This window comes from Melozone crissalis, unplaced genomic scaffold, assembly GCF_028551555.1.
Source record: "Melozone crissalis strain CALT ecotype California unplaced genomic scaffold, PUWL_Pcris_2 ptg000016l_1, whole genome shotgun sequence".
NCBI lineage: Eukaryota > Metazoa > Chordata > Aves > Passeriformes > Passerellidae > Melozone > Melozone crissalis.
Window position 1 is genome coordinate 55,635,341 of NW_026535794.1, and position 26,206 is coordinate 55,661,546.

Sequence of the window (26,206 nt, forward strand, 5' to 3'; positions counted from 1 at the left end):
GCTCAGCTCAGCTGTGGTTGATGATCAACGCAAGATAGCCTAACCCATTTGTTCCAGCATTTGAATGAAATAAACATTATGGGATGCAAACCAAAAAAGATAAATGCTTTAATCAGATGGTCAAGGATCCCAGTGTTAGGTGCTAAAATCACGTATCTATTTTTCCCCACTCTGGATCTTCAGTGAGCCATGACAGACTGTGGAAAACATCTAGATAGTGTGCTTCCCAAAGAGCACTTCAGGTAGGCATTGAAGTAGGGTGTTGCAAAGTATGCATGCGTAGGCATTTTGTCTTGGGCAGGATAAAAGGTGTGACACATGCTTTGTGCCTCCTAAGATGATGTACCATGAAGAAGCATACTGCATGGGTGATTCAGTAACAAGCACTTCCATGTCTGTATGGGAACCAATGTGCAGCTGCATAACATTGGCCGTGAACTGCTGCTTTGATGTGTTGGGTGTTTGACTAGTTCCTCCTCCTGTTAAATGCGTAAATGAGCCAAATTCATATTCTTATGTATCCAAATCAGGATCTTCAGTCTGAATTCTCCTCCCAAATGGGATGTCACCTCTACAAAAAGATAGAGATGAGAGATAAGATGTAGCAGCTGCTGAGTGACTGGTCTTACAAGGTATAGTCCTCCCCTGCAGTAGCAGCTGTAGGTGGGAACAAGGTCCTGCAGCCCATAGGACTGGTGTGAGACAATGAAAGTGGGACACGTCGCCATGTCTTGCATGTTAGCGAAGTTTTATTCTCCAGCAGATGTTCCTCATGTGTTCAGATGATCCTGTGATGCTTCTCAGTCAGAGACATCAGTATCTGCTAGGTGAATGCCAGTTAGTGCAGAGATGGGTCAGCAGTGCTTTAAATGTGCACAACCAGTGTTTTCCAGCCTTGGATAGCACAGAATTTGATTCTGTAATCTCACTTATATTTCTGTGCCCTACCAATGATAATTACTAGTCTGTGCCTTTAGATGAGCAAAGAAATAAACAGTAATTGTTACACATTGAGTACATGCTTAGAGATGTTAGGAGAAAGTTTCTCATTGTAGAAGGTTGAGAGAGAATAGTTACATTTCGAAGGATTGAGCTGAACCTCCAAAGAGAGTAGTGCCATTCTCAATGCTGATTATCCTCATTTCCTCTGTGTCTTTGGGCAAATTGCTTAATTCCCTTGCTGTCAAATGAGTGTAACAAAATCTTTCTACTACAAGAGTTGCAGGGAGCCCTGAGGTAAAGTCAGTTTAAGGAAATTGAGAGAAAGTACCTGTGCTGCAGTCAGACTGTCATAGATGAAGACATTGGAAACAATGAACTGGAGTTAGTCTGGCAGAACTGGAGTTAGTCTGACAGAAATAGCTGGTCAGGGAAGCTATGTCATGCTGTCATGGGAAAGCAAGTGTTGCCTTTCAAGTGTCTACCTGAGCCTGTCCCATGTAGCTGCAAATTTGGCAGTAGAATCTGTGACAAGAGACTGGTTCAGTATTGGAACAATTGGAGAAAGAATTAGCATCACATTATATTTCTTTTACACTATTTGGCTGTTTTTAAAAAAACAACAAACCTTTTTCTTTGCTTCCAGGTGTGAACTGTTTTTCTAGAGCTAGATTCACTGAGTTGTGCTCTCCTTTTCTGACAGTACCTTTACTCCATTTGAAACAGATAAGAACATATCCATGAACCCTGTCTAGAATTCTACTTGCTTATTCTGTGTGCCACCATAGTGTCTCGGTATTTATGTTGGATGAGAAATGTCTCAATTTTGGACTCTTCTGTGAGCGTATTCAGGGGAAAAGCTTTTATTAAGTGGGGTTCTTTCCCAGGGGTGAAATTTGTGCAATTTTCTATCTGAGCCATATTTTATCAGCAGACATAGGCAATGTGTCAGTGGCAGAAAGCTGAGCTGTAGCTAAGCATGTACGTAGCCAGCAGGCTCTATTTTTGTAATCTGAGCAACTCATAATCTGCATGGTATCACTTGTTATTGCCTGCTGTTGCCTCAGTGATACTGTCCTCAAATAAATGTGATCATATATTTTGTTTTGCCAGTTTGATTTGTGAGTAAATCCAATGAACTGCAAGGCAAAAGTGATTCCAGAGTACTACTGAAGAAATTGGAAATACATGAAACATACCTTTCAAGATTGTTGTTTTGAGCTGTCACCCAATGAGCAGACTCATCATCAGAATTAGAATAGTTGCAGGTTTGTGTGCTAGACAGGCATTACAGGGACCTTTCCCAGACTTCATACATAAGGTATTCACACTGAAACAAACTGACTTAAATGAGAGCTAATTGTTCACTTTTTTCCTTTCTTCATTTTGGCTATGACTGGCTGAGGCAACTGCCTTTCACAATGTAAAGTAGAAGTGCTTTCATTTTGGCAGCTAAGTACAGGAATAGGGGGAAAGAGAGGGTGGAATTGCTGAGAGGTTATGGCCAGTTCACTACAAGAGTCTTGCCCAAAAAACTGCTTGCAGTGGCAGCAAATTGGTGCTATAGTACAGTGCAGGTACACTGAAAACATTTATTCATTTGGTGAGTCAAGACCCTGTGTGAGGTGTGTCACTCACAATCTGACATGCGGTCAAACTGGGAGAAAATGAGCCCTTGCATGGAAGTCTAAATGTTCTTGTTTCTCTCCACTTTGTATGATGGCTGCTGTAGTTTCCCACAGACATTTGAATTCACACCTTGTTCCAATGTACTTTTTTCTTTTTTATGAGCCCGTTGATGTCACAGCCACAAAACTCATGCTTTTTGTGTGTGCCCTCTCCAAGGTTGGGTGAACTTTCTTAAGGAGCTGATATCACTCGAATAGAGAGGCTCAGAATACAAGGCAGAGAGATGGTGACTGTGAAACTGTGATGTATTACAAAGGCTGTCGATTTGCAGTATGTTTATTTTTCCTTTCTGACATAGTGGAAACCTAGAACGCACTGAATGTCTGCATGATAATACTTTAATCCTGTCTGTGCCCCTGATGCATGAGGTGGACTCATCCATCAATGGGTAAGTATCAATCACCAAATGAAAACAAAAACAACAATAATAATAATCATCAGCAGCATCATCCTAAGAATAACATCTGAGTGTCTTCTGCTCTTTGTTTACATATAGCCAGACTATTGCTTTTTCCTTGTTTCCCAGACTCTGGTCATTAAGACAATCTCATTCAATATCTGTAAATTTTACTATTTTCAAGACTGTACCTCATTTTCACTACTTCCTAAATAGTGCTAATTAGTTACCATCACATTTATAGTAGATATTTTAGTGATTGTGTTTAAATTCAAGTGATGATGTAGATACAATGGACCTTAAAATTAAATTTAAAAAGAACAAGTAAACTACATCTTGTTCCTTAGGACATGTCTTTAAGGAAATGGTTGAGAGTCACCAGGCCAAAGGTTGCAGTCAAATGTTCTAGAATTTTAAGGAGATTGGTGAAGTCTAGCTGTTTGCCTTTCTGTTTAATTCCACAAACAGAATTTGCTTCTGCTTATTTTCTTATTTCCTCTATTCCCTAGTCTGTGAGGCATCTAACTACCAACTGTGGAGCATCTCTCACCCTTTGGCTGAAATACTTGTATAGCATATAGCCATTGTGTCGTCTCCTAAGGCTGCACGTGTATGAGTTCCTGCCTTTGAACTTGGGGCTTTTCCCTTCCACTTGGCATCACAATCTTAAGCCTAGAATGAAAGATTTGTGGTCGGTCTCAACAGTCAGTCATTCTTTAGCAGAAACAGTGCTTTGAGTTGAAATTGGAGGACCTGGTCACTGAAAGATGAATTAGTATTCATGTAGACTGAGAAAGCTGACATTAGTTCCTAAACTGGGGAAGCAAAACCTCATCATTAGTGTCCCCAGAGGGTCAGTGTCTCATCTATGGCAACCTCCAGACGACAGGTATTGTCTAAATGACCAGTGCAGGTTGGCATCATCAGAAGTCAAATATTCCCTTGACCACTATGCTACATGTGTAGAAAAAAAGTTAACCTGCGCTGACATGTGATTTGATTGAAAAGCTGAATAAATGCAGATTCAAGGCCTAGACTGGGTTTTGCCTCATAAAGCTCATCCTGTTGGATAGAAATAAAATCCTTAATTACTACCAACGCAGTCAGAATGGATAAAAGGTTTGTTTGAGCCTGCTCAGAAAAAGGAAGTGCACTGTCAAACCTCATAAGATGACTAGCAAAGGGCAAAAATCTCTATATTGAGAGTACAGTCTCAGCAGCATGCTCTAGAAGTTTTTGAATGCTTTCATTGTTACAAATTCTTTAGAAATTGAACTAGTTTCTTGATGCTTTGATACAGATTTTTATTCAGCTTTACAAGATATGAATGATTTCATCTGTGTCTTTAGATCTCTGTTCATTACCTACAGAATACTGCATGCCAACACATAATAAAAAATTGTTTTATCTTCTTCAGAATGTACTTTTTTAAAGCACAAGGTCTCTGAATTTATAAGCCCCACCAAGTGCCTGGGTAGATTATATTTTTCTTTCTCATAGACAAACCTTAGTTAATTGAAGTTCACAGAAAAATCAAGCAGCCAGAGAAAAGTTGGGTTTATTGGAGGGCACATTCTTAGGCATAGTAATATTAGTAATATTCTTCTTTTTTGACAGTATATTTTTGAAGCTTTTTTTATTAGTTTAATTGTCCTACATTTGAATCTAGAGGAGCAAACTTCATTCCTGGTTATAAATAGCCCTGAATGGTTAGTACCATATTTGGGAGAAGCCTTCTGGCATAATGCTGTATATGGAAGGAGAAAATCTGTCTTTCACTGTTTCCCCTAGCAATCACTGGCACAGGATGGAGGCAGGAAAAAATGAAATGTACTTAAACAGGGTTAAAATCCTGTCTCAAAGTGCTCTGATTCCAAAATAAAACCTGGGAAGGAAGCAGAGTTTTAGGCAGTAGGGAGGACTAAGGTTTGTCTGAAATTACATCAAGACCCTTTCCAGATAGTGGAGAAGCCTGAGATTAAAAGAAGACATAAAGGATGCTTAAAGCACTCCTCGTCCTCTTCTGCAGGGGGTACTGTGTTGTGCTTCCAAGTAATTTCTGATAAAATCCTACAGCATTTTACTATGTGATTCGATTATAAGAATGATTAAGGAAACTTGAACTGTTCTACTCTAGTTGAAAGCAGGTTATCCCCCTCTAATCTTTCCTTTAATAATCTGCTTAATAATAAAGGTAGTAAAACTTAGGTAATTAACTGTTTATTCCTGAAATGCTATGTAAATGTTAAAGAAAATTGAAATGTTACTTTAGTGAATATGCAACTTAAAGTATTCCTCTTAGATACTATTTCTTCAGATTAACTTGATAGTGCAATGATTTCCCATGTTAGTCCAAGCTATGGGACTTGAGCAAATCAACCATGCCAGGGGACTCCAGAAAGGAGGATTTGTGATAGAAAAGGAGAAAAAAGGATAAATAATCAAAAGACATCTGATTCATTGATGGGATTTTAGCCCATGTCAGTTGAGATGCTGCTTGTGTTGTCTATGTTGCCAAAAGGAAATCAAATCACAAAAAATAGATTAATGTAAAATGGTCCCATAGAATTTCACATGACTAGAAAGGAAGGGGTGCAATTCAGATAGACACAAATATATTTCATTTTTGTCACAAATTCAGCTTACTAAATTTGTATCTTGGTCTTACAGAGAAGTCTTCCCTACTTCATTTTTCTACGGTGATTCTGTGGCAGCTTCCAACTTTGTTCAGTTGGAAAACCATGAATGTCTTTTCCAGTCTCTGAACTTCACACTGCAGGTAAAACTCATCCTTGTTTTGACTGCTTTCCTGATTGACAGCACATTCTTGTTTTGTATCTATTTTATTCTGAGTGTGGTAAGGGCTTTTGTGCATGATTTTACATCACAGTCATGGGCAGAATGGAAGCTTTGGACAAGGTTTATAAAGACCTCTTGTTGAATTATGAGGTTCAGAAAGGACTCCTTTGCTTTCTAAACTTCTTCTCAGAGAGGAATCTAGATGCAAGTGGATCCAGTCCTAGCCTCAGCTAGGTCAACAGTTTTTATCTGAAGGTTATATAGGTGTACTCGCTAATACCAGCAACTGTGAGGAAATCTCTTCTGCTCAAGGAGAAACCTTGAGAGACATCTCCACTCAAGGGAAGAATCTCCAGACTCTCTTCTGGAAGTGGTGTGTTAGTGGCTGATAAAAATGGGACTGAGCTTTTATAGTATAAGCTGATCAACTGTCACTCGTGTTTCTAGGCTAGCTGTGCCAGCTCAGCAGCTTTAGACAAGTTATCTGTACTATCACTTGTTGATTCCCTTATCAGGGACATTGCCTGTCACATCCTCACTGGTACCAGTTTTTGTCCATAAATGCTTTCTGAATGCTTAACTTTGGGATTGATGAGTCAGTCTCTGTTGCTTTTCAGAAACAGGGCAACTGAGAGGCATTTTGAAATATTTTATTCCCTTATCAGTCTTATTGAAGGGTGAGACATAAGAGATGTAAAACTCAACGTCATTATATCAGAAGCCAATCTATTTCCTGGTTAGAATACCTTATAAGTGTTCTTCAGCCTATTAGCTTTTGCCACACAATGCTGCTAATACTTCTAACACCAATCACCTATATTTTCATCCCATGTGCTGCTGCTACAATGCATCTTTCATAGTTCCAGTTCTCTAAAATATCTGATCTTTTTGCGAGGCCATATTTTGAAACTTGCTGAAATTTGTTTCTAGTTCAACCTCTCTCTCAGCAATGTCATCTCTATTCCATGGCCTTCCTAAGTCAGCACACCTTATCTCAATGTTTGCATACAGAGGTACTAGACTGTGTGAGCTTTCTGTCAGGTTTTGACAATCCCTTACAAATCCATTTCTCACAAGCCTCAGCAGTCTTTAACACCAAAGTCAGCATGACTACCCTTTTCCATCCATCATGGGTAACTTTCACAAATAGGGTTTAGTCTGAGCTGTTTCACTCCCACTCAGGCAGAGCATCCTGCTACAATGCTGTACAATGCATTCTTGACTCGATGCCGTATTTACAGCATGCAGGGATGGCATATGTCCCTTATCTGAATATTTTATGACAGGAATTGCAAACATGGCATCTCACTTCCATAGGGAAAAAAGCTCCTACTGTTTGTTTCTCTTTCACCTTTTTTCACATGCTGGGTAAAGAGCCCTAGTTATTCAAGTGACACATCTTGGATGAAGCCACAGGTTAAAAGTGGAGGAGTAATTCTTTTTAGTGGCATGGTCATTGAACAAAGGAGTGAGCAGCCTTTATCCAAGAGAACAAATGAGCATCTGTGATAGGGATTCAGGCTTGAAAAATGCCCCAGCATGAAAATATTTATAGCACTACGGATTACAGTATAGGGGAGAGGTAAGACACTAAATGTAGTAATTACATATCCTCTGAACACAGGGAGACATGGTTCTCCCAAGAAAATCCTGGGAAGCTGTGTAGAAGCTGTGGGAAACTTAGACAAAAGAATTAAAACAATTACTATCTCTCTTTCTGTAACCATTCTTTGTAGATATGGTTCTCCAAAATGTGCTATTCATAGTCACCAATGTTGTGAGATGTTTCTACTTTGAGACCAATCAAGTATCACCTTAGTGAGTCACATTATAAAAAGACCTACTATTTTCCTTAAATGCTTTTGCCTTCTGATCCACCTGAAGACTGGAGCCTTCTTTCCATTCCTCACTCAACAGTGTCATCAAAAAGACAAGTATGAGAAGCTTTCAATAAATACCTCGTAGCATCTTAGCATTATTCAAGTGTTACTTATTTATTACACTTCACAAGGCAGTTAGATGGGTTCCTGATGTGGAAAATATATGGATGGATTATTATAAGAAACTCTTGTGATGTGGCCAACATTAACTGGCATTGTGTTTCACTGCTGTAACTGCATCTGTTACAAGCCCTACAAATCCTTTTTGACCGCTAGATGGGACTAGGGAATGATAAGCCATGCAGAGGTAGGTTCATTTATTGTGAAAAATAGTGTTTTGTCTTTTTTCTTTCTGTTTTCCTAGGCTGAAAACTCAGCTTACAACAAATAACATGTCTGCCTCCATGGACAGATTGCGATCCACAGCAATTAAGTCCCCACTGCACACAATGCCCTTAGCTATTTATTGAAGGACTGAAAGGAGTATTTCAGGACATAAAAGCTTTTGTGAACTAGGCTATTCATTCTGGTGATTCTGGTTTCCTTCTTGGGGGTTTGTAGGTCTTCTTCCCTTCCTCCTCCTCATAAGGAGTGGTTGGTTAGTGCAGATGAAGAATGGATGCACTGATGCTTTAACTAGATAAATATTTTCAGTAAAGCAAAGTGATAACAGGGAAGGGAGAGGGAATCTATGTGTTGGCAGTGCCACCATTTGTCCTACCAAATGCTCTTGTCTCTCATGCACACATTTAGCAGTTGCAATAGTAATATTTTTTCCATGCAGAAGTTGAAAATTATACCATAACAAGTCACACATCTGCTCTCCAATAATGGGGTAAACCTTATAACTATGTGTATCAGAGAGAAAAGGTAGTTTCACAGGAGGCAAAGGATTGTTTGTATCACTCTTTGCCTAATTATTTCCTACCAAATATTTAACTTTTCCAGATGGAGAAAAATAATAGTTCCTTAACCAAGAGAAAGAGATGAGTTACAAAAATAAGGGCCTTTACAGCAGTTTTTATATATTAAAATCTCTAATAGAACAAATATGAACAAGGAAACAGAAAATGCCTTTTCTGCAATAACTCATATCTGATCTTAGTGAGATAATCAAAGTTTTAAAAATGTCTAGCATGAAACACTATGTTTGTATTTCATGCAGCATTTTTCATACTGCATTCTAATGGGATTTCTCCCCCTGCCTGGAGCCTCAGGGCTTTTGTGAGGAGGATTTGGGATTGCAAACCAGTTCTGTTTATCAGTCAGGCATTTCTTCAAATATGAACAGTGTTTGAAGAATGAAAACCTATTGGTTTTAATATTTGTACTTTTCACAATTAACAACTGCATGATACATCTTTTCACAGTAGTATCTCAGTGTGAATAAATATTTTAATGGGTTTCATGCTTTTACTTTAATAATTTTTAATGCATTTATATTTGTGTTGTTAGAAAGAACCAGAAAATATTTTTCCTAATAAAAAAATGAATGGATACAAATGAAAACTTACTTTCATTGAATTTTTTCCATGGATTGTTTCAATTCTGCAAAACTCCGTACATTTTAGAATTTTCACTGGATACATTTCAGTGATGGGAAATTCTTTGAGATTTTGTTGAAATTTTGGGGGCCAGGGAGTGATAGAAAGCTAATATTTTCCACTAAAAGTGTAATTTATTGAAAATGCCAGAACTTGAATGGAAGTTGTTCACATGCATCTCCTGGAATCTCATTCAGAAAACCCACAGTCCAGTAGTCACAGTAATTGTTTGGCTCCGTAAGGAAAACACATGCAGAATATCATGCAGTGGTTAACAGATGGAAATGAGAATGTTAACTGAGACAGTAATATTTCTTATAGCCTTCAAGATTTTATTGCCAAAACATTCAGTGTACTAGTAGTGTCTCTGTATATAAAATATACTGTTTGTATTGATGGCTGGCAATTATTCTGCAAAACTGCTTCTCCTTTGATATGTGAGCTGTGCCTGAGGACTATTAGGTAAGCTAATCCTTTGACTTCATTCTGACACTTGAAAAAGAAGTATTAGTCTGAAGACATGAAAAATCTGCAAAATACTTGTATTTCTTCAAATTTACCTGTACTCCCAGCTCTGAATCTACAGTAGTTTCCCATTCATGAGAAGTCAAGTATGTAATTTTATTTGTATCTATTTTTTCTCTTACAGATTTATAATGCTGGACCAAGCACTCTTCCTGGAGCTTTTCTTGATATTTCAATTCCAAACCGCCTCTCTGCCACTGGAGCCGAAATATTTCACATTCAGCAGATGATGGTGAGTATGTTACAATGTTACAATACTTTTAGCTGAAAAGTATTACCTATTATGTAGGGAACTGAAGATGTGTAAATATAGATCTGAAAGATCTTTCTAAGCAGATTTCCAAGATTTTTGCTGTTGGAAGGTATGAGATAAATATAGATATGGCTTACAATGGGCAGTAAAGACAGAATGACTGAGAAATGTGGGAATATTGTATGAAGCAATAGTAGTGTATAGACGGAGTCAATTTGCCAGCCACACTTAATTAGTTCTCTAGCATATGTATCATTTTCTGTGGCATTGCTTTTTAATGTTTATTTAGTCCAGCTTTATATACAGAAGATCACCTTTCCTTTGACACATTGCCTGTCAAAGTATCATGACCTGTTTCCTTGTTTGTTCCCTGGTCTCTGTGTGCTGTAGGAGAGGGTGTGTCCACAGCAGGCACAGAGAGGTGGAAGTCTTCCTAATGGATTTTATCTCCCCAAATCTCGATATCTTCTCTAAAATCAGTCACTCTATAAAGGAGGTCCCAGCTGACTCGTGTTTTCTTGAGCACTGTGGTAATAAATGCTAGCACGGTTTGTATCGCTTTTCCCCAACAACAGGTTGCATTGCTCTGCACATTATTTTACTGAATTGTACTTTGAAATTTGTTTTTGTAGAAATGTTAAACTGCTGTTGTGAGACCTCTTTGCAGGTAGTAGGCAAGCATGTTTTTATGAGAGATGTCTGCCTCACACACTGGCATTCCAGTAATTTTCAGTATTGATTTTGGGTACATGGTCAGTAGAATTCTCTGATGTGACTTTCTAAATACCTCTAGCATGTTAATAAATGTGAGCCAAGAAAATCCTGTCTGAGACAGTGGTTATCCTTGCCTTACAGATACATAATTGGAACACCAAAAGGTTTGCTTGACTTCACGCAGGAAATTTGTGTCGGAGCCAGGCACTGAACCAATGTATCCCAAATCTTACTACAACCAATGTATTCCAAGTCTTATTGTTGTAACAGAGAAGGCATCCCACTCTCTTTCTTACTGCACTCTCCCAGTGAGTTTTTATTGACTGGAAAGGGAACTAAAATAATGGAGTTTTTTAACTTTTCATAAAATAGATCTAATTAAACAAGGAAACCTAAAAGGAGATGAACTTTAGAAAATAGTTTACAACAGCTGTTTCTCCAAGACAGTTTTTGTAAGCATAATCATTAAATATGTCAAGGTTTTGCTTATTTTGCTTATTCCCAGAATCTAGACTTCAAGAAAGATAGTAAGGTAATAGAATCCTTTCAGACAGTGCAGGTATTTCTGTCATTATTTTCTCTATGCCTACAATCTAGCCATTCTAGCTGTCAGTGTTGACAAAACTTTGAGAATAGCTGTCATTAATACAGAGGATTAGGAATTGTCGTTTATCTGTAAAATACACTGTTGATACAGAACTTGGGATTTGATGACATAATGGTTTTTATGTTAAAGCTAGTTATTGTATTACCATTCTCTGACACACAGTAAGGCAGCGAAATTTTTGAGTCAAAATGTATAGTTAAAGCACTAGAGTTTGTCTCACATACACATAAACTACACAAGATAGTTTCAGGAGCAAACTCTCTCATATTGTGTTGATTGAACTAGTCTTTCAGGCACAAAAATTAATAGCAGGAAAACAGTCACATATGGCTCACTGGAACAGTCTGTGTCTCTGGGAGGTGTTAATAGGAAGTATTATCTGCTAGTCTTACAGCCCTCATGCTTCCTATGTTCCTGCCATTCTGAGCTTTTGGCTTTATTCCAGAAACTGTTTTAACATTTTGTTTGAGACAAATTCAGATCATGGAGATGTTTTGACACTTGCAGTTCTGCCTTAGAGATGTTCAGATGCAATTCAAGGGCTATTGGGAGCAGCACTGCAGTTTTTGCGGCACTTCCCCCAACAGAGCCCCCAATATACGAAGGGAATGAATCAACAATAAAAGCCAGAAGTAAACAAAAAAAAAGGATAATTTTATGAAAACTAGGGGAAAAAACCCCAAAACAATTGAGCTTCCTCCCTATTAATTTTTAATGAATAGAAGATACTAGAAATTATCAAATTTAGCTAGGAAATTTCACCTCTGACATTGGTTTTACATAGTAAATACATTCTGCAGTTCTAAATGATATTTTGGAAACACTTAAGTCAAATTAGTACCTGTTTGTTTGTTTGTTTGTTTGTTTGTTTTAATGAATTTTTGTATTTGCTTTCTTGCAAAGGTTAAAAACCAGCCAAGTTAAAAACATAATAAATTAAATACCTCAGCTTGTTAGTAAAAGTGTTGTGATAGTGTAGATGGTGACATAGCAGAGCTTCACACAAGAAGAGAAGGTAGTCCTAACATAAAGGTATATTCTCCACTCTTCAAGCCATTGGTTGTCTATTCTTCCAGGAAGAAAAACAGTGCTCATTATATTTGTGTATGTTTTTGGTTTTGAACTGAAAGATCAGTAATTTCCTTTGTGTATCCAGCTAGGGATACACAAGGGCAAGGGAAGCACTACCAGACCTTGGCTGGCAGCCAAGGAGCTGCTTTCTAGGATTGTCAAGAAGATTTTCACAATGGGAGTTCCTACTAAATTAACCACGGTATTTCCTGAAGCTGTTCATAACTTAATGTGTCCAGGATTATTCTTGTGCTGACTTTATGAAACGGGATCAGATTCTTGCATTCTGGTTTATTTTCTTTTCACTGAAGGTAAATACAATTATGAGGAATTAACAGTTGCAAACCAAATTTGTCTATTTGAACTGGACGATCCTCTTCCCTCCTCTGGAGGGACTAAGTAGAGCCTGTTTGTTGAATCAGTATCGAGAATATAAAAAAAACATATTATCACCATCACTGAGATAAGAATCTTGTTGGAAGGTAAGATTCATATGTTGCAAGACAGTCTCTTCAGAAAGAATTTTCAATCTAGGCAATGATGTAAAAGGAAATTTGAAAATAAGAGGGAAAGAAATACTGTTCTCAGTTTTTGGACAAGCTCCCTCCTTGCATAGAACTCTTGATGTCTAAGTCTAGTAGTTACTGTTTTAGTAATTGCTAGTAAAAGAATATATTTAAATTACTATGTTCCCTTACTCTTACAATTAATGAAGAGAGGCACAGAAGGAACTCTGAAGAAGCACTTGCCAGTGTCCACTGATAAAAAAGAAACCATCTGGTTTCCCTGATTTTCCCTAAGCTTCTAAACTTAGATCTTGAGAATTATTTTCAAAGAAGGAAAAATGGGTTGAACTTCAGTCTTGTGAATCCTGATCCCTTAAATGGACAACCTTTCAACCAATCAACCTTAAATGGGCCAGTTAGCCTAGGCCATGAGTTCCTGGTCCAACCCTTCCCATCACTTCTTGTTTAGGGAGCAAAATAAAAAGTCTTCCTCTTGCAAAGACAAAGAGGAGTCTTCCAGTTGTCCTATTATGTTTGGCATATTCACTTCACACTTCTTTCTATACAGGTGAGATCTGGATTGTGCGTTTATGATAGCTGGATATCAGTAAGATTTTAAAAAAGTAAAGAAAAACTGAATGAATTAATGGAAGAATTTAAGAGAATTCCTTTTACAGGTTTGCCTTTTAAGTTGATTGATCTCTTCCTGTGAATGTTGAAAGAAAAAAGAAAAATGAATTGACATTTGACAGAAAGATTGTACAGGAACGTTTTGCACTTACAGCAAGATTTATTTTAGCCCTTTGTGTTAGTTGTCCTGCATGTACTCTCTTCATTTCAATGACACACACTGGACTACACATATTTTGGCACCATATTTAGAAACATAGCTAGATTGCTGGAGGAAATTACTCATTCCAGGGAATATGCTCTACAGAAATTTGTACAGAAAATTGTACAGGTACTTTCTGACCTTCCTGCCTCTTTCACTTTAATTGCTTTTTAAATGAGTGTTCAAAAACATTTTTGCTTAGGCAGATTTGAACAAATTCTCAGACATTTTTCAGTTGTTTTGACCAAATCTTCTAGATATGAAAGTGCTATAGTATTTGTATAAGCAGTGTATTTCTTTTAAAAATTCTAAAGAGGATGTTCTTGGAAAAGGCACTTTGAATGTAAAAAAAATAATTGTCTTTCAGTAAAGTCTAATAATATAGAAATCAAGGCCATTGAAACATGAGAAAAAACTGCTGTGATCCATATATTAAATAAGGGCACAGAAACATGATATTGTTGTCCAATTGTGGCCTGCTCATTATTAGCTTCTAAACTAAAGTAAAATTTGTCAAATAACCTAGGTATTGAAATTTAACAACACTGTCCCCCCAAAAAATCATGGCCTTTCAAATGAGTGGCTGTTTGATTGATGTTTTTGGTCAGCTGAAACTGTTGCTACTTTGTGAACAGCCCATAGCTCCTATTTTTTTTGCTGAGTATGTGAATTCCAATTTTGAAAAATTTGGTTTATTTGCCTTCTGATAAAAAGAAATTTCAGATAAAGAAAGATGTGAAATAGAATGGATATATAAATAACCTGTTATGAGAATGATGAAGGAAGCAAGAAGTTTGGCAGATTACCATGAGTAATCATGTAGTAATCAGGCGTTTTACTGTGGTGTGGAAAAATATATATGTAGTTGGTTTTTTTGTAAGCTTCCTATCTAGAGAAGGAAGCTCCTCCTGTTGAATGAAAAGAAAGTCTACAATTTTTAAAATTTTTTTTTCTTATTTTGAAGGAGTTAGTGTAAGAATTCATCATTTTTCCATTGGTAAAGCTTTTCCTGCCAAAAACAATGAAGAAGGAAATTCAGACAGTAACTGCTTGGTAAATCCTTTTAATACACAGTCCTGTTTTAAATTCTGACTCTTAGACTAGTTTTTCTCTTCTCTAACTAATGTGCAAGATTTGTGGTGTAAATGAAGGAAGCAAAAGAACAAGGAAGCATTTAAAACAATGCTATCTGTGTATATGTGGTGACAGAAGGGTTTTCCTCCCCGTTCATGTATCAGAGTGAAAATAAGCATCTTGTATTGGTTTCCTCTCCTGGCTTTGAAAGTCTATTGTTCCAGTCCTTCTGCAAGGTACCAGATGATATCAAAAGTATCAATAAACCATTTCTTGGAGGAAATTCTGAGGGTGTCTTGGAAACAAATGACATTTTCTGCTTAACTTAATATATCTCCTTCACCCCTCAAGAGGGTTTTTTGAATGAAAATGACCCATTTAATCTTCAGTTGTCTACAACAGATAAGGAAAATCATCCCCTTGAAAGTCCTACCTCTTCTCCACTGCTTCTAAAGAGAGTTTAGGTCTTAGACACCTTTCTGATACATTCAAGCGTCTGCTTTAGTGAAACAAAGCACACAAGTTGTTTGAGCCCTACAGGGAATGTACTTACCTGCACAGTCTTCATTTCTCCTCATCCTAACATCAACACAGCCCATAGGGAAAGTCCAACAATTAGGTAAAGAACAAACATGGGCTTATTTGTGTTTAATACAGAAAAGGATGTACTATATAGACAGATAGAACCTAGCTGAAGGAACATCAAATGCCAAGTGATCACAGGGGCTTTTAAAATAGAGACATACCTTGAGAATTATATATTGCCTCATATGTTGGTAAAGCATTTCACAGTTCATCAGAGGGAGAGGAAAAGCACTTCTCAGTGACTCTTTCTTGGGTTTCACCTGCTAGAGGCCAATACATAGGGAGGACACGAATGTTAGTGGTAAGCTGATTTTTGTGTAAGGTGGTGGTCATTCATTCCTAGGCCTGAATCTTCTGAGGACCTCAGGCTTAAATCATACCAAGTGGTCAGTTTTTCTTCTTACTGTGTACACGTGGCATGTACAGCTCTGTCTAGGAAGGAATCTGCTGTCTTGTAAGTCAGAGACTTTATATGAGAAGATCTTTGCTTCTGTCACAAAACTGGGTAGGAATCACTAGTTCTTGAGAGCAGTACTTCTGGGAATTTTTGCTAAGTATGTGCAAATTGGCTGCAGGGACAAGACCAGGCCTATGTTGCAAGAATCACATTTATAAAATCTGATTATTTATTTAAGCCATATATTAAGTGCATCAGAAAGGCATCTAAAAGTGTTCCAATCAGCATGATTTATGCCAAATATGCATCTGGTGCATTCTCCTGTTGTCTAGAGGAGCAGAAGCGAGGGCTATGGTTTACTTCCCCTCTTAAGCTGATTTAATGCTTTAGCATCTCCACTTTGTTTCTGCTTGCCTCTTCTAATGGCCTTGTAAGGCTACTTATTGGATCTGTGGACTAATGGTTTTCTGTGCCATCATTGCTATTTTTAGTTGAAATCTTTCAAGAGTTGGGTAAACTGCGTTAATTTTTTAAATTATTTACTGGTTTTTCAGTGGTTCTTTAAACTTTTTGCCAGAATCAACAAGACTGCTCTGATTCAAATGTATTTCATTATCTGTGAATATTAAACATTCTTGGCATATGGTGCAAGTAGTCAGATAACATATTTACATAACTTATTTGTCTACTGTTGAGTCTGACCTTGTCTGGAATTTCTTGTCAGTTCCCTTTTTTTCTCAGTGTGACATGTTAGATTAACCCTGTTTATCAATTATTTGTTCACTTAATAAAGGGTGAATCAGTATCTTTGAATCAAAATACTTGCATACATTTTTCCCCTAATATGAGGATGAATGTGCTATGGCTAGCAACAAAGACAGACAAACACATCTGTTATTTATTTTTCAAGTTTGAAAACTTGAACCACTGCTTAGTTATTATTACATAAATAAATCAGCTTTAAAAAACATACAGAAGAAAATATGTAAAAACTCTCTGCCAGACCACAGCCAAACTCTTAGTCCTTTGGAGTCAGTATAGGCCAGGGATGATGAGTAAGGCATCCATTACAGAGTTGAACAATGCTAAAAATTTTGTGAAATGACTGGCCTATGTTCTGACCTTGACCATGTCTCCTGTAAGTAAAATTGCTGTCCCAAATATCTTGTGTCTCATGATGTTTTCCCTAAACTGGCCCACACACTTTTTCTGAGGTTGGATGTGGGCTTTGTTTTATCACATGCACTCATGTCTGGATTCCACCTTCCACCTTGCTTTGTATCAACTTAGTTCTACTGACTTCCAGACCCTGCTCCCCAACTATTGATGATTTAGCTAAAGAGGGGAATTCCAGACTTACTGGAAGAGCTTGGAAAAAAATCATTATGATATTAAGTTTTAATATCATAATGAATTCTTTTGCATTAGTGGAAGTTAGTGTTGCTAGTATTAGGAATGAGCTGAAGATATATATTTTATTTTGTAAAATGTCAGCCAATAAATACAGGAATAGCCCTTGGCTTCTTATATACAGCAGTGCAACAGGGAGATTGTACATAATGCTTTGTTGGAAGCAACAACCAGTTTTCCTCCTGTTTTTCTGTCTCATTCTTCCAAGAGACTCCTATCACTTGCACATACTTAACCCCACATCAGCTGATAATATCCAATAGGTCCTCAACATTTGGTGCATGGTCCTCAGCTGTCCTGTCCAGCCCATTTTGAAATTGTATCTGATTTCCTTCCCCCAGGCTGACACCTTGTGCTGGATACAAGGTCCTGAAAAAAATGGGAGATCTTGCCTTTGATGCACGTTAATGGGTTGAGGATAAACCTAGAAGGGGCCACTGGCTTTCAGTTTACCTGTGAAGTTTATGTTACAGGTACTGTGGCCTAAACTCTTAAACTGTTTGCTAAAAATTTGCTAAACTGCAGCAATTTCTGAAAGGCTCCAAAGGCTTGCTAGAAATTGCCATGTTCTGAGGGTAGCTACAGATGGGCAGAGATGATGCTGCAAGTACCCTGAAGGTGGAAAACAGAGATGATAGTACAACAGGAATGTGCTGAGGCAGCAGCTATATTATTTCTCCTAGAAACTCCAACCACTCCCAGGTGACTTGGCTTCTTGGGCAGCTCTTGGTTATTCTCTGTGTTTCCGGGAAAATGTGTGTTGTTTTTCCCCTTTGCACTAGTACTTCCTTCTTGGAGCTGCAAACCAGGCCCAAGTATTCTCATAAATCCCCACACCATGCAGGGAAAGTCAGAGATGGTGATCCCTATGTATGCAATAAATTCAACATGCTATTCTCATACAGCCCTATTAAAAAATCCTGCAGGCTTTCTAGGCTGTGGTGTGTGTGGAGTGTACATGATATGTTTTACATACAGCTGTTACACTCTGAAATGTCCTCCTGCCACTTTTTCTCAAGAGTGATGTAATCTTACATGATGAAAAACCATTTCTGCTTTATGGGTTTGCCTCTGCTCAACCTATAGAGTAGCACGAAAATTCAAATATTCAGAATACATTAAAGTCATCCTGCAGTAATTTCTTTCTTGTTTCAGATAGAGCATTTTAAATGCATGAAATTATGTGTGTTCTTTCCTGGTGGTTATATCTTGTCTCTGAGAATTTGGTGGTTTGTGCTGACAACAAAAAGTTGTCAGAGTAACCCATTGTACAGGTGGTCCTATTTAAATGTCTCTCAAGCATGTTCATAGGATTTTCATGGGGAGGGCAATTTACAGTAAATTAACAAAGCTAGAGACTAACTTATCTCTGAATGAGTGTGTGATCATTTATAGAATCATAACATGACAGAATGGTGTGGGTAGAAGCAGTATAAGGGATTTTCTGCTGTTCTGCATAATGACAGATCAGTAATATTATTAGCCCTTGCAGAGTTATGGTGGCATGTAGAGGCCTGTTATGCAAGGTGCCACAACAAGTCTGTGTAGTAAAAATGTTCTGGCTTGTATCTTCTTACATTTATGCATATTACATGTATATGTTCATGTGTTGAATACAATAGGAGACTACACATATATATACACACACACGCATATACATACACACACACACACACACACACATATATACACACACACACACATATATATGCACACACACACACACACACACACACACACACACACACACATATATATATATATATACACACACACACATATATTCTGGAATGAGTAATGATTTTCAGTCCCTCAGATTTTGGATGGCCACTAAAAACTGTCTGAAAGCTCATGATTTTCAAGTGCCACAGATGTCTAAGTGAGGCACCTGACAATAATGTGTTGTTATTGAGAAATGTTGAAGGCTATTCTGACATCCAGTGGTGTCCAAGAATGCATGTGAAATCTGAATGCAGGCTGTGCTACTGCATTAATAACTCTGATATTCCACAGTGAGAATATCAGAATAATTTTTTTAACATTTCTTTACACTGGGGCTGAGCAGTTTGACAAAAGTTCCTTTGAAATTGAGGTAAAAACTAGAAAAAACATGATGTATGTATTGATGTTAAGTATTTTTCAGCCTAAGACAAGACATTGCTAGAGAATGGGAACATCCCAATCATAGTAAAAAGAAACGACTGTCGGTAAAAACTTCTGTGGGAAGATTTTACTTTTGCTCTGGATGTTGGTTTGCCTCGTGTGAAGGTTGAAGACATTCAAGATAGTGAAAGCATGCTTCATTCAAGTAATGAAAATGACAAATAATAGATATATCAAATCTGTGGGAAAAGATTTTATAAAGTGTTTGGATTTCCATAAGACAACCACCCCCTTACAAATTTTTCAGTTTAGAATTGTCATTCTGAAAATGCAATTTCTTTACAAAAAAATGTATTTTTAAAAGTTAGAAATGTTTTCCAGAAGTTGAAGGCTAGGATCAGTAATTAGTAATACTTACTTCTGTGTTACAAAAATTTTACACTGTTGCCGCAAAAAAACTCATGATATGTGTGGTAGTCTAGACTGTATGTGATGACATAGACCACTGAATATAGAGAAGAAGAAAGAGTAAAAAATAATTTAAGATCTTTGATGTTAGACTCTTTTTTTCCAGTAACGTAAAACTCTTCAGTGAAATCTGCTAGGTCAGCCATTAATTTGTGGCTGCAGCACATTCAGACCACAGGACCAGACTCAGAGCAGGTTAGAAAAGTGTGCAATATGAGCATAGGTGCTGAAGATGCTATGCAGTTAGTCTGGTTTACCTTTTTCTTTGGCCTGCTTTATGTGCTAACATGGACTTTGTCTGACTCTTCTGGGTACAGATTTTAGGTATACTTCCAGTACAGATTTATCTGTAGACAACAGACCAGTGCACCAGACTGCAAATTATTTTATTCAGGACTTATTAAGTAGTTTCTGGAAAACAGAATGAAACAACCTTCAGCAGAGACAGTTCCAACAAAGCTCCTTGGAAATCCCTTCTTGGAAGGCTGCAGGGCTACTTCTACTTGGTACCTCTCTTGGGAAAGGTTTTTATTTCCCGATCTGTAGTCGTAATGTAGGATTTAGGAGAGCCTGTCTTTTGTGCCTCTTGTTCCCTGCCCCAGTTTTTTGAGCAGTGCACATCTCTTTCAACATCCTATGCACTGCTCAAAAGAAGTCTCTTCTGCTGTTTCTGTAAGATGTTGGATACCGGATCCTGGGAAGACCACTCTGGTGGTAGTCTTTTTCTGTTTATAGGCTGCTGAGAAATGGAGAAATGGAAATTTTCGAAGAGCTTTGGAATGCCAGGAATGCCCTGAAACTCCAAGTCTGATGAAGAGCCTGGCTTCCTTCCCACTGCATTTCAAAGACTTGTACAATTCTTGCATCTATAAATCATAAACATTTGGCCAGAAATTTCCTTGTCTGTGTACCACAAGGTGGCTGGGATAGCAACATGTTTGAACAAGAAGAAAGTCTCAATGAGGCTCACAATACAAATCGTTATTTGTATTTCAGAGATGCAGTTCAGTCTCACCATAATGCAAACAGTTTTGTGCTGAGATTTTATTTAACTAGTTGTCTTTCTACAGATGAATATGTAATTGAAAACAAAGTTTATTGAAAAGTTGCCACAAGTTTTTTCTGGCTGGTTTACAGAATACTTATGCATGTAAAAATTGAGAATAACACATGATGTGAAATAAAAATGTCTAACAGTCATCCTAATAAAACAAACAAACCAAACCCCCTAGAAAATATCCCACCAAATCAGCTGTGGCCAGTCCTTTCAAAAGGATGGATTTGCTTCTACATTACCATGATCCAACCACTTAGAATTTTTTATTAATTTTTTTCCCATTTTGTGGCTCTTTGGCTTCCAAGAGTGCCAAAAGAAATGGATTTCTGCTCAGTTGCTTTGCATCATTTCCTGCATGCTGCCTGCCGCCTGCCAGCTTATGCTGATTGATCACAGGTACACAGATGAGTGTAATCTAATTTCTGCCTGGTTGAATTCCCCCAAATTCTGCTGGCCAAGTAGCAGTGTCTGCCTTCTAGGAAGTAGCTGCTGACTTTGGCTGATGAAAGAGAGTATAGGTGACCTGATGGTCTGTTCCAGAGCAGTGCAGGTAACAGGAGGTGCTTAGTTCTTGCATGTTTCCATGCTTCCCTCCTAATATGGACGAGTTAATCCTCTGGAGGTGCCTTTCTCTGTTTCAGCTGAAGTATTTTAAAAATTATGCCAATCTTCAGTTTAAGAAAAGATAGTAACTTCAAGTAGAAAGGACCAGGTTTAAGTTGATTCATGCTAAACAATTCCTTTTAGTCTTGTGAGACATTTCTGCTTTGGCTCATTTTTACACTGTACTTTTACAAGATATAAATCAGTACTATTTAGGAAGTAGGCCAAAAGTTTGTGTAGTACGAAAACTTGTACTGTCCTTCTTGTATCTCTTGCATAAATCTAATGACATCTGGAATTTAAACTTTCAGGACTAAATAACAAGTACTTAATAGATGTGAGAAATAGCTACTCCCTTTTCATAATTTTAGAAAGGTTTATTAAACCTTATCCAAAATACAGTAGAAGACTGAATAGAGAAAAGGTTACAATGCTGGGAGCAAAGGATTTTCCCCACCCCGTGCTCACCCACACAATGGAGGTTTCACCTTTTAACCCTTTAACCCCTCCCAAAGTTCTGTCCATCAATCTCTTCTTCGCTGTCCAGTGGTGGAGTTTACTTCCTCAAATCCTGATTGGAGGTCAGGTGTTGTGACAATCCAACCCTTCCAAATGTCCCAACCCCGGCTGTCCCTTGATAACAACACTAGGGGATAAAACATAACTATAAATTTATAAAACTTTTCTTAACCTACATACATGATATTTGTCTGTTAATTGTGAGAGTCAGTCATCACAATACTCATCTGTCACAATAGATCCTGACTTTTTTAATTTAACGTAAGCCTTCTAGTTGATGTGGAATGCAATTTACCTGTGAAAGATCAAAGAAATAAATGTCTGTGGGCTTTGTGAATATCTTACCTAAAGTAAGTAATGAAAACTCATTTCAGCTGATCTAGAAAAATCAGTCTTTATCTTCAGTTGAGCCCAAGGAGACTGTAAACATTGGATATATTTGTTGGGAATGTAAGGACAGATCATATTAAGTCACGTTTTGAATACATACTGCAAAGAACAGATTATGAAGAATTAGTGGGCCAGTGAAGCAGACAGGTGATCCATATCACTTTCAAAGAGACATACATATCACTTGTCTGGAAATAGCATTTAAAATCTAGACAGACCTGTAACTGCTGTATCAGCTTTTTCTTTCCCTCTTTCAAGGATTTATGATTTTAGTAAGGTGCAAGTTTTCAGTCTTGTATCATGTCATAGGATGTGAGGAGGTCATGGGCAGTATGTGCAAGAATGTCAGTTGGTGGCTTATGAGAAAATCCCCTTCTCTCACTTACAGGCTTTAAGTATAGTAGCAGGAAGAATTTGCTAATACTTTGTTGTCATACTTTTTATTCAACGTTGGTCATTTTTTTTCAGTAAATATTTGTTAGTTGCAAAAAGTGAGAAGGCTTTTCTTGAGCAAGATTATCTTGACTGAAGCTCATTTTATCAGTTTGGTACTTTTCAAGTCTTACTTGGCTCAGTCATCCACTTTCTTGGGCAAGTGAATAAGCTAATGACACAAAAAGGTGGCTTTGTATTATTTCTGCTAAAGGTAAAAGAACAGACTTAGTGCCTAGGCTTGTGCATTTACACAAAGATTTATCTTGTTAGTTCTGATATAAACAGGGATTCACTTGAGTTGGCCAAAACATCAAAAAAGTTAGTACAAAGGGTAATACTATTGTCTTCATTTAAGACAATTTATGGGGTGAGGTCTCTGAAATAAGTTGCTTCCCCTTAGTTTTAACTTCTTTCCTTTCCACTAATGAGGAAAGACAAATACGAAGAGATACAAGTGAAGAAAATAGCGGTTTACTTAACAAAAACAGCAATAATCAACAAATACATGGTTTAAGTGGTGAACTGCAAATGGTTCAATGCCCACACACAAATGCGGAGGAGATCCCCCTGATTGTCCTGGGGAACACAGATAAAATGGTGGAGAATCCCATCCCTGGGCCCCATAGCCAAGAGAGGAAACAGCACAGCAAACAAGCTTGTTTGCTGTTCCAAAACTCCCTGCCTTCCCTGCTCCGCCAAACGAATAACCAACAGAGAACAGGGACAAAAAAAATCTGGAAAAGCTGTTTTTGTCCAAAAGCAGTCAATGCTGCTGGGCTGCCTAAGCCACGCCACCCACCAGGGCTCTCCCTCGCGTGGTGCAGCCACTGGCAGCGGCTGGAACTCGTGGAGCGCCTCTGACCTCTGGCGTGCCGGCTGCAGGCAACCGTGGGCAAATCCGTCCCCTCCCCGGCAAAGGGCCTGTGGCAGCGTCTGAAGGGATTTTGAAATGCTTGAGAGTCCAGAAAGAAGGGGAGAGAACTCCATGTTTCTGTTCCCTGTTTTTAAAGGCACAAAGCACCCCTCCAGGTTTTGTGAACTGGGGTAAAACATAGAGATTCTGCTTCTGACTCCAAGTCTTAAAGAAATAATAAACAAACTTGTGCAGGTTGATGTAGAGGAAGATTTTTGGGTCAGCCCTAGTGCTAAACTCTGCCTACTATTTCTGTAACTAGGACAACTATTGATTTAAAATGCTATGTCATAACATATATTTTGCTGAAGTTTTTCTCCTCTATCTCCAGACATGTAGAACACAGACACCTGCACGTGAGCTAGGTTAAACATATTTGTATCCTGTCCAGTCAAAGCATTTCCAGTGCATGATTATCTGGCTTACTTCAGATACTTTCTTTAGGGTTATTTGACTCCCAAGGTGGTTATTTTTCTCTTTTGACTATTAATAGGAGTCCAGACATTTAGCTCAAATTAAGGTGTGTTTTTACAGACAGGCTAATTCAACCTTCTTGTGTAATTTCACTAATTCGGAATAATAATTTTGATTTATAATTGTGCATGCAGGTTGGTCAGGACAAAGGAAGCTGTTCTTTCCATAGAAGCCACAGCCCATGTGTTGTTCCTCAAGAGAATGAAAACATTTTCCACACAATATTTGCTTTTTTCACGAAGTCTGGCAGAAAAGTATTGGTAAGAAACAGTACCGCTTATGGCATCACTTGAACATACAGCATATTTTACAAAACATTTTGCATGGTTTGGCATGACGATCTGAAGCAGCTAGTTCGTGCTGGGGGGACATGTAATGATTGTAATTGTCTGTTTTTTAAAAGTAAATAGGAGGTTTCAGGAAGTGCAGTGGAAAGGGAAATAGCTGACGTGGCAGCACACACTTGGTAACCAGAGCCTTTGCTCTGTCAAATGCATGTGGGAGCACTGGGTCACTGCACTGCCTGACCCACACAAAGGGCTGGTGTGCAGCAGCAGTCCTGTTCCTTTCAGTTTTGAATGCTTGCCTGGCTCAGCAGCTCTGTAGAGGACTGAATTTTACCTGGCTTCCTTTCATGCAGGCATCTGTAGCCAGCTATCTTCAGGTCTTGAAAGTTGTTGTTTCAGTGCAAGAGTGCTGTATTATATAGCAGTTATATAACTTAGTTTTCTGGTGTGTTTGCTGTTTATCATTTATTGTTGAATTTTACAATTTTTCATTTATCATTTAATTTTTACCTCCTTTGCCTAACAACTTTTTCCATATTTCCTGTAGGACTGTGAAAGACCAGGCAGATCTTGTTTAATTCTACACTGCAACATAAGCTCACTACCTAAAGCAGAGTCCTGTGATATAAATATCTACATGCTGCTGAATACCGAGATACTCAAGAAAGTACGTGGTCTCCTTGTAGGTTGTCTTCAATGCCAATTTAAGTGTGCTTAGATGAACCAATAAACTCAAGACTTCAATTTCTTCCTCTTTACTAGTGTGTGAAAAGTAATAATGGTATCCAACAAAACAAATCTACTCATTTACAGCATGTACGGAGGTGTTAATCTTAGTTCTTAGCCATTACTCATTAGAATAGAAATAAATTTAGTTCAGAAATTTATACATTGAAAAATGACAAACGAGACCCCTAATTGTGTGCATGATGTTTAGGCTAGAGATTTCTGAAGATCTCATTGATTTCTGTAAGTTTTCATTCTAAAAAAATGTATGTAAGTGAATGTAAACTGTGACCAGCTATTACTATCTTCCCGTGTAAAGAGAGACATAGAAGTATTTTAATTATTATTAAATAATAATAAAAATAAAATATAAATTAATATAAATAAAATAATAAATATAATAAAAATACAATAAAAATATAAAATAAAAATATAAATAATTATTATTTATTAAATTATTATTATTCAAAGAAGATGCATCATGACCACATTAATGCTGAGCTTAACATTTGTGGCAATAAACAAATGGTTGCCATTTAATTTCTTTCTTCTCTGAAGCTGCTGAATGAGACAGTAAATCTTTTAAATTTTTTGTGATTTATTGCATTTTCACCTATGTTCCTTTACTTAAAAAAATGCTGACTAATTCTGGCAAGATGCTGTAAGGTTATGAAGGAATAAGATAATTGAAGGAGAAAACTGATAACATAAACCTATTAAAATAAACCTGTCTTTCATAGCTGTTAGATTAAAAGCATCAGAGGGAGCCCTTATTAGAAAACATTTAATAGTTTTGAGGTTTTCCAATTGCAACCAGTAAGTCTGTTAATGTTTGCTCATATTTGAAAAGAAGAAGTACAGACATGGCCAGAAGTTTCAGATATTTGTTACATACTTATAGAAATGCTGAAATATGCAAATAAGTCGTGTTCACATATTTACGTAGTTTACATAGTTTACAACTGAGTGCATGCACAATATGCTTCTTGGGATATAGCCAGGATTCATC

At 37.6% G+C, this 26,206-nt stretch overlaps 1 protein-coding gene across 2 annotated transcripts in view; it reads left to right on the forward strand.

The window, feature by feature from the left end:
• The window catches only part of ITGA9 (integrin subunit alpha 9), a 212,119-nt gene that overhangs the window by 147,615 nt on the left and 38,298 nt on the right, over nt 1-26,206 (forward strand). For both annotated transcript variants that reach the window (XM_054274023.1, XM_054274024.1), the window contains exons 21-25: nt 2,927-3,016; nt 5,696-5,804; nt 9,898-10,005; nt 24,319-24,444; nt 25,019-25,138. In XM_054274023.1, the coding sequence (XP_054129998.1) occupies nt 2,927-3,016; nt 5,696-5,804; nt 9,898-10,005; nt 24,319-24,444; nt 25,019-25,138 (553 nt within the window). The remainder of the gene's footprint in view (nt 1-2,926; nt 3,017-5,695; nt 5,805-9,897; nt 10,006-24,318; nt 24,445-25,018; nt 25,139-26,206) is intronic.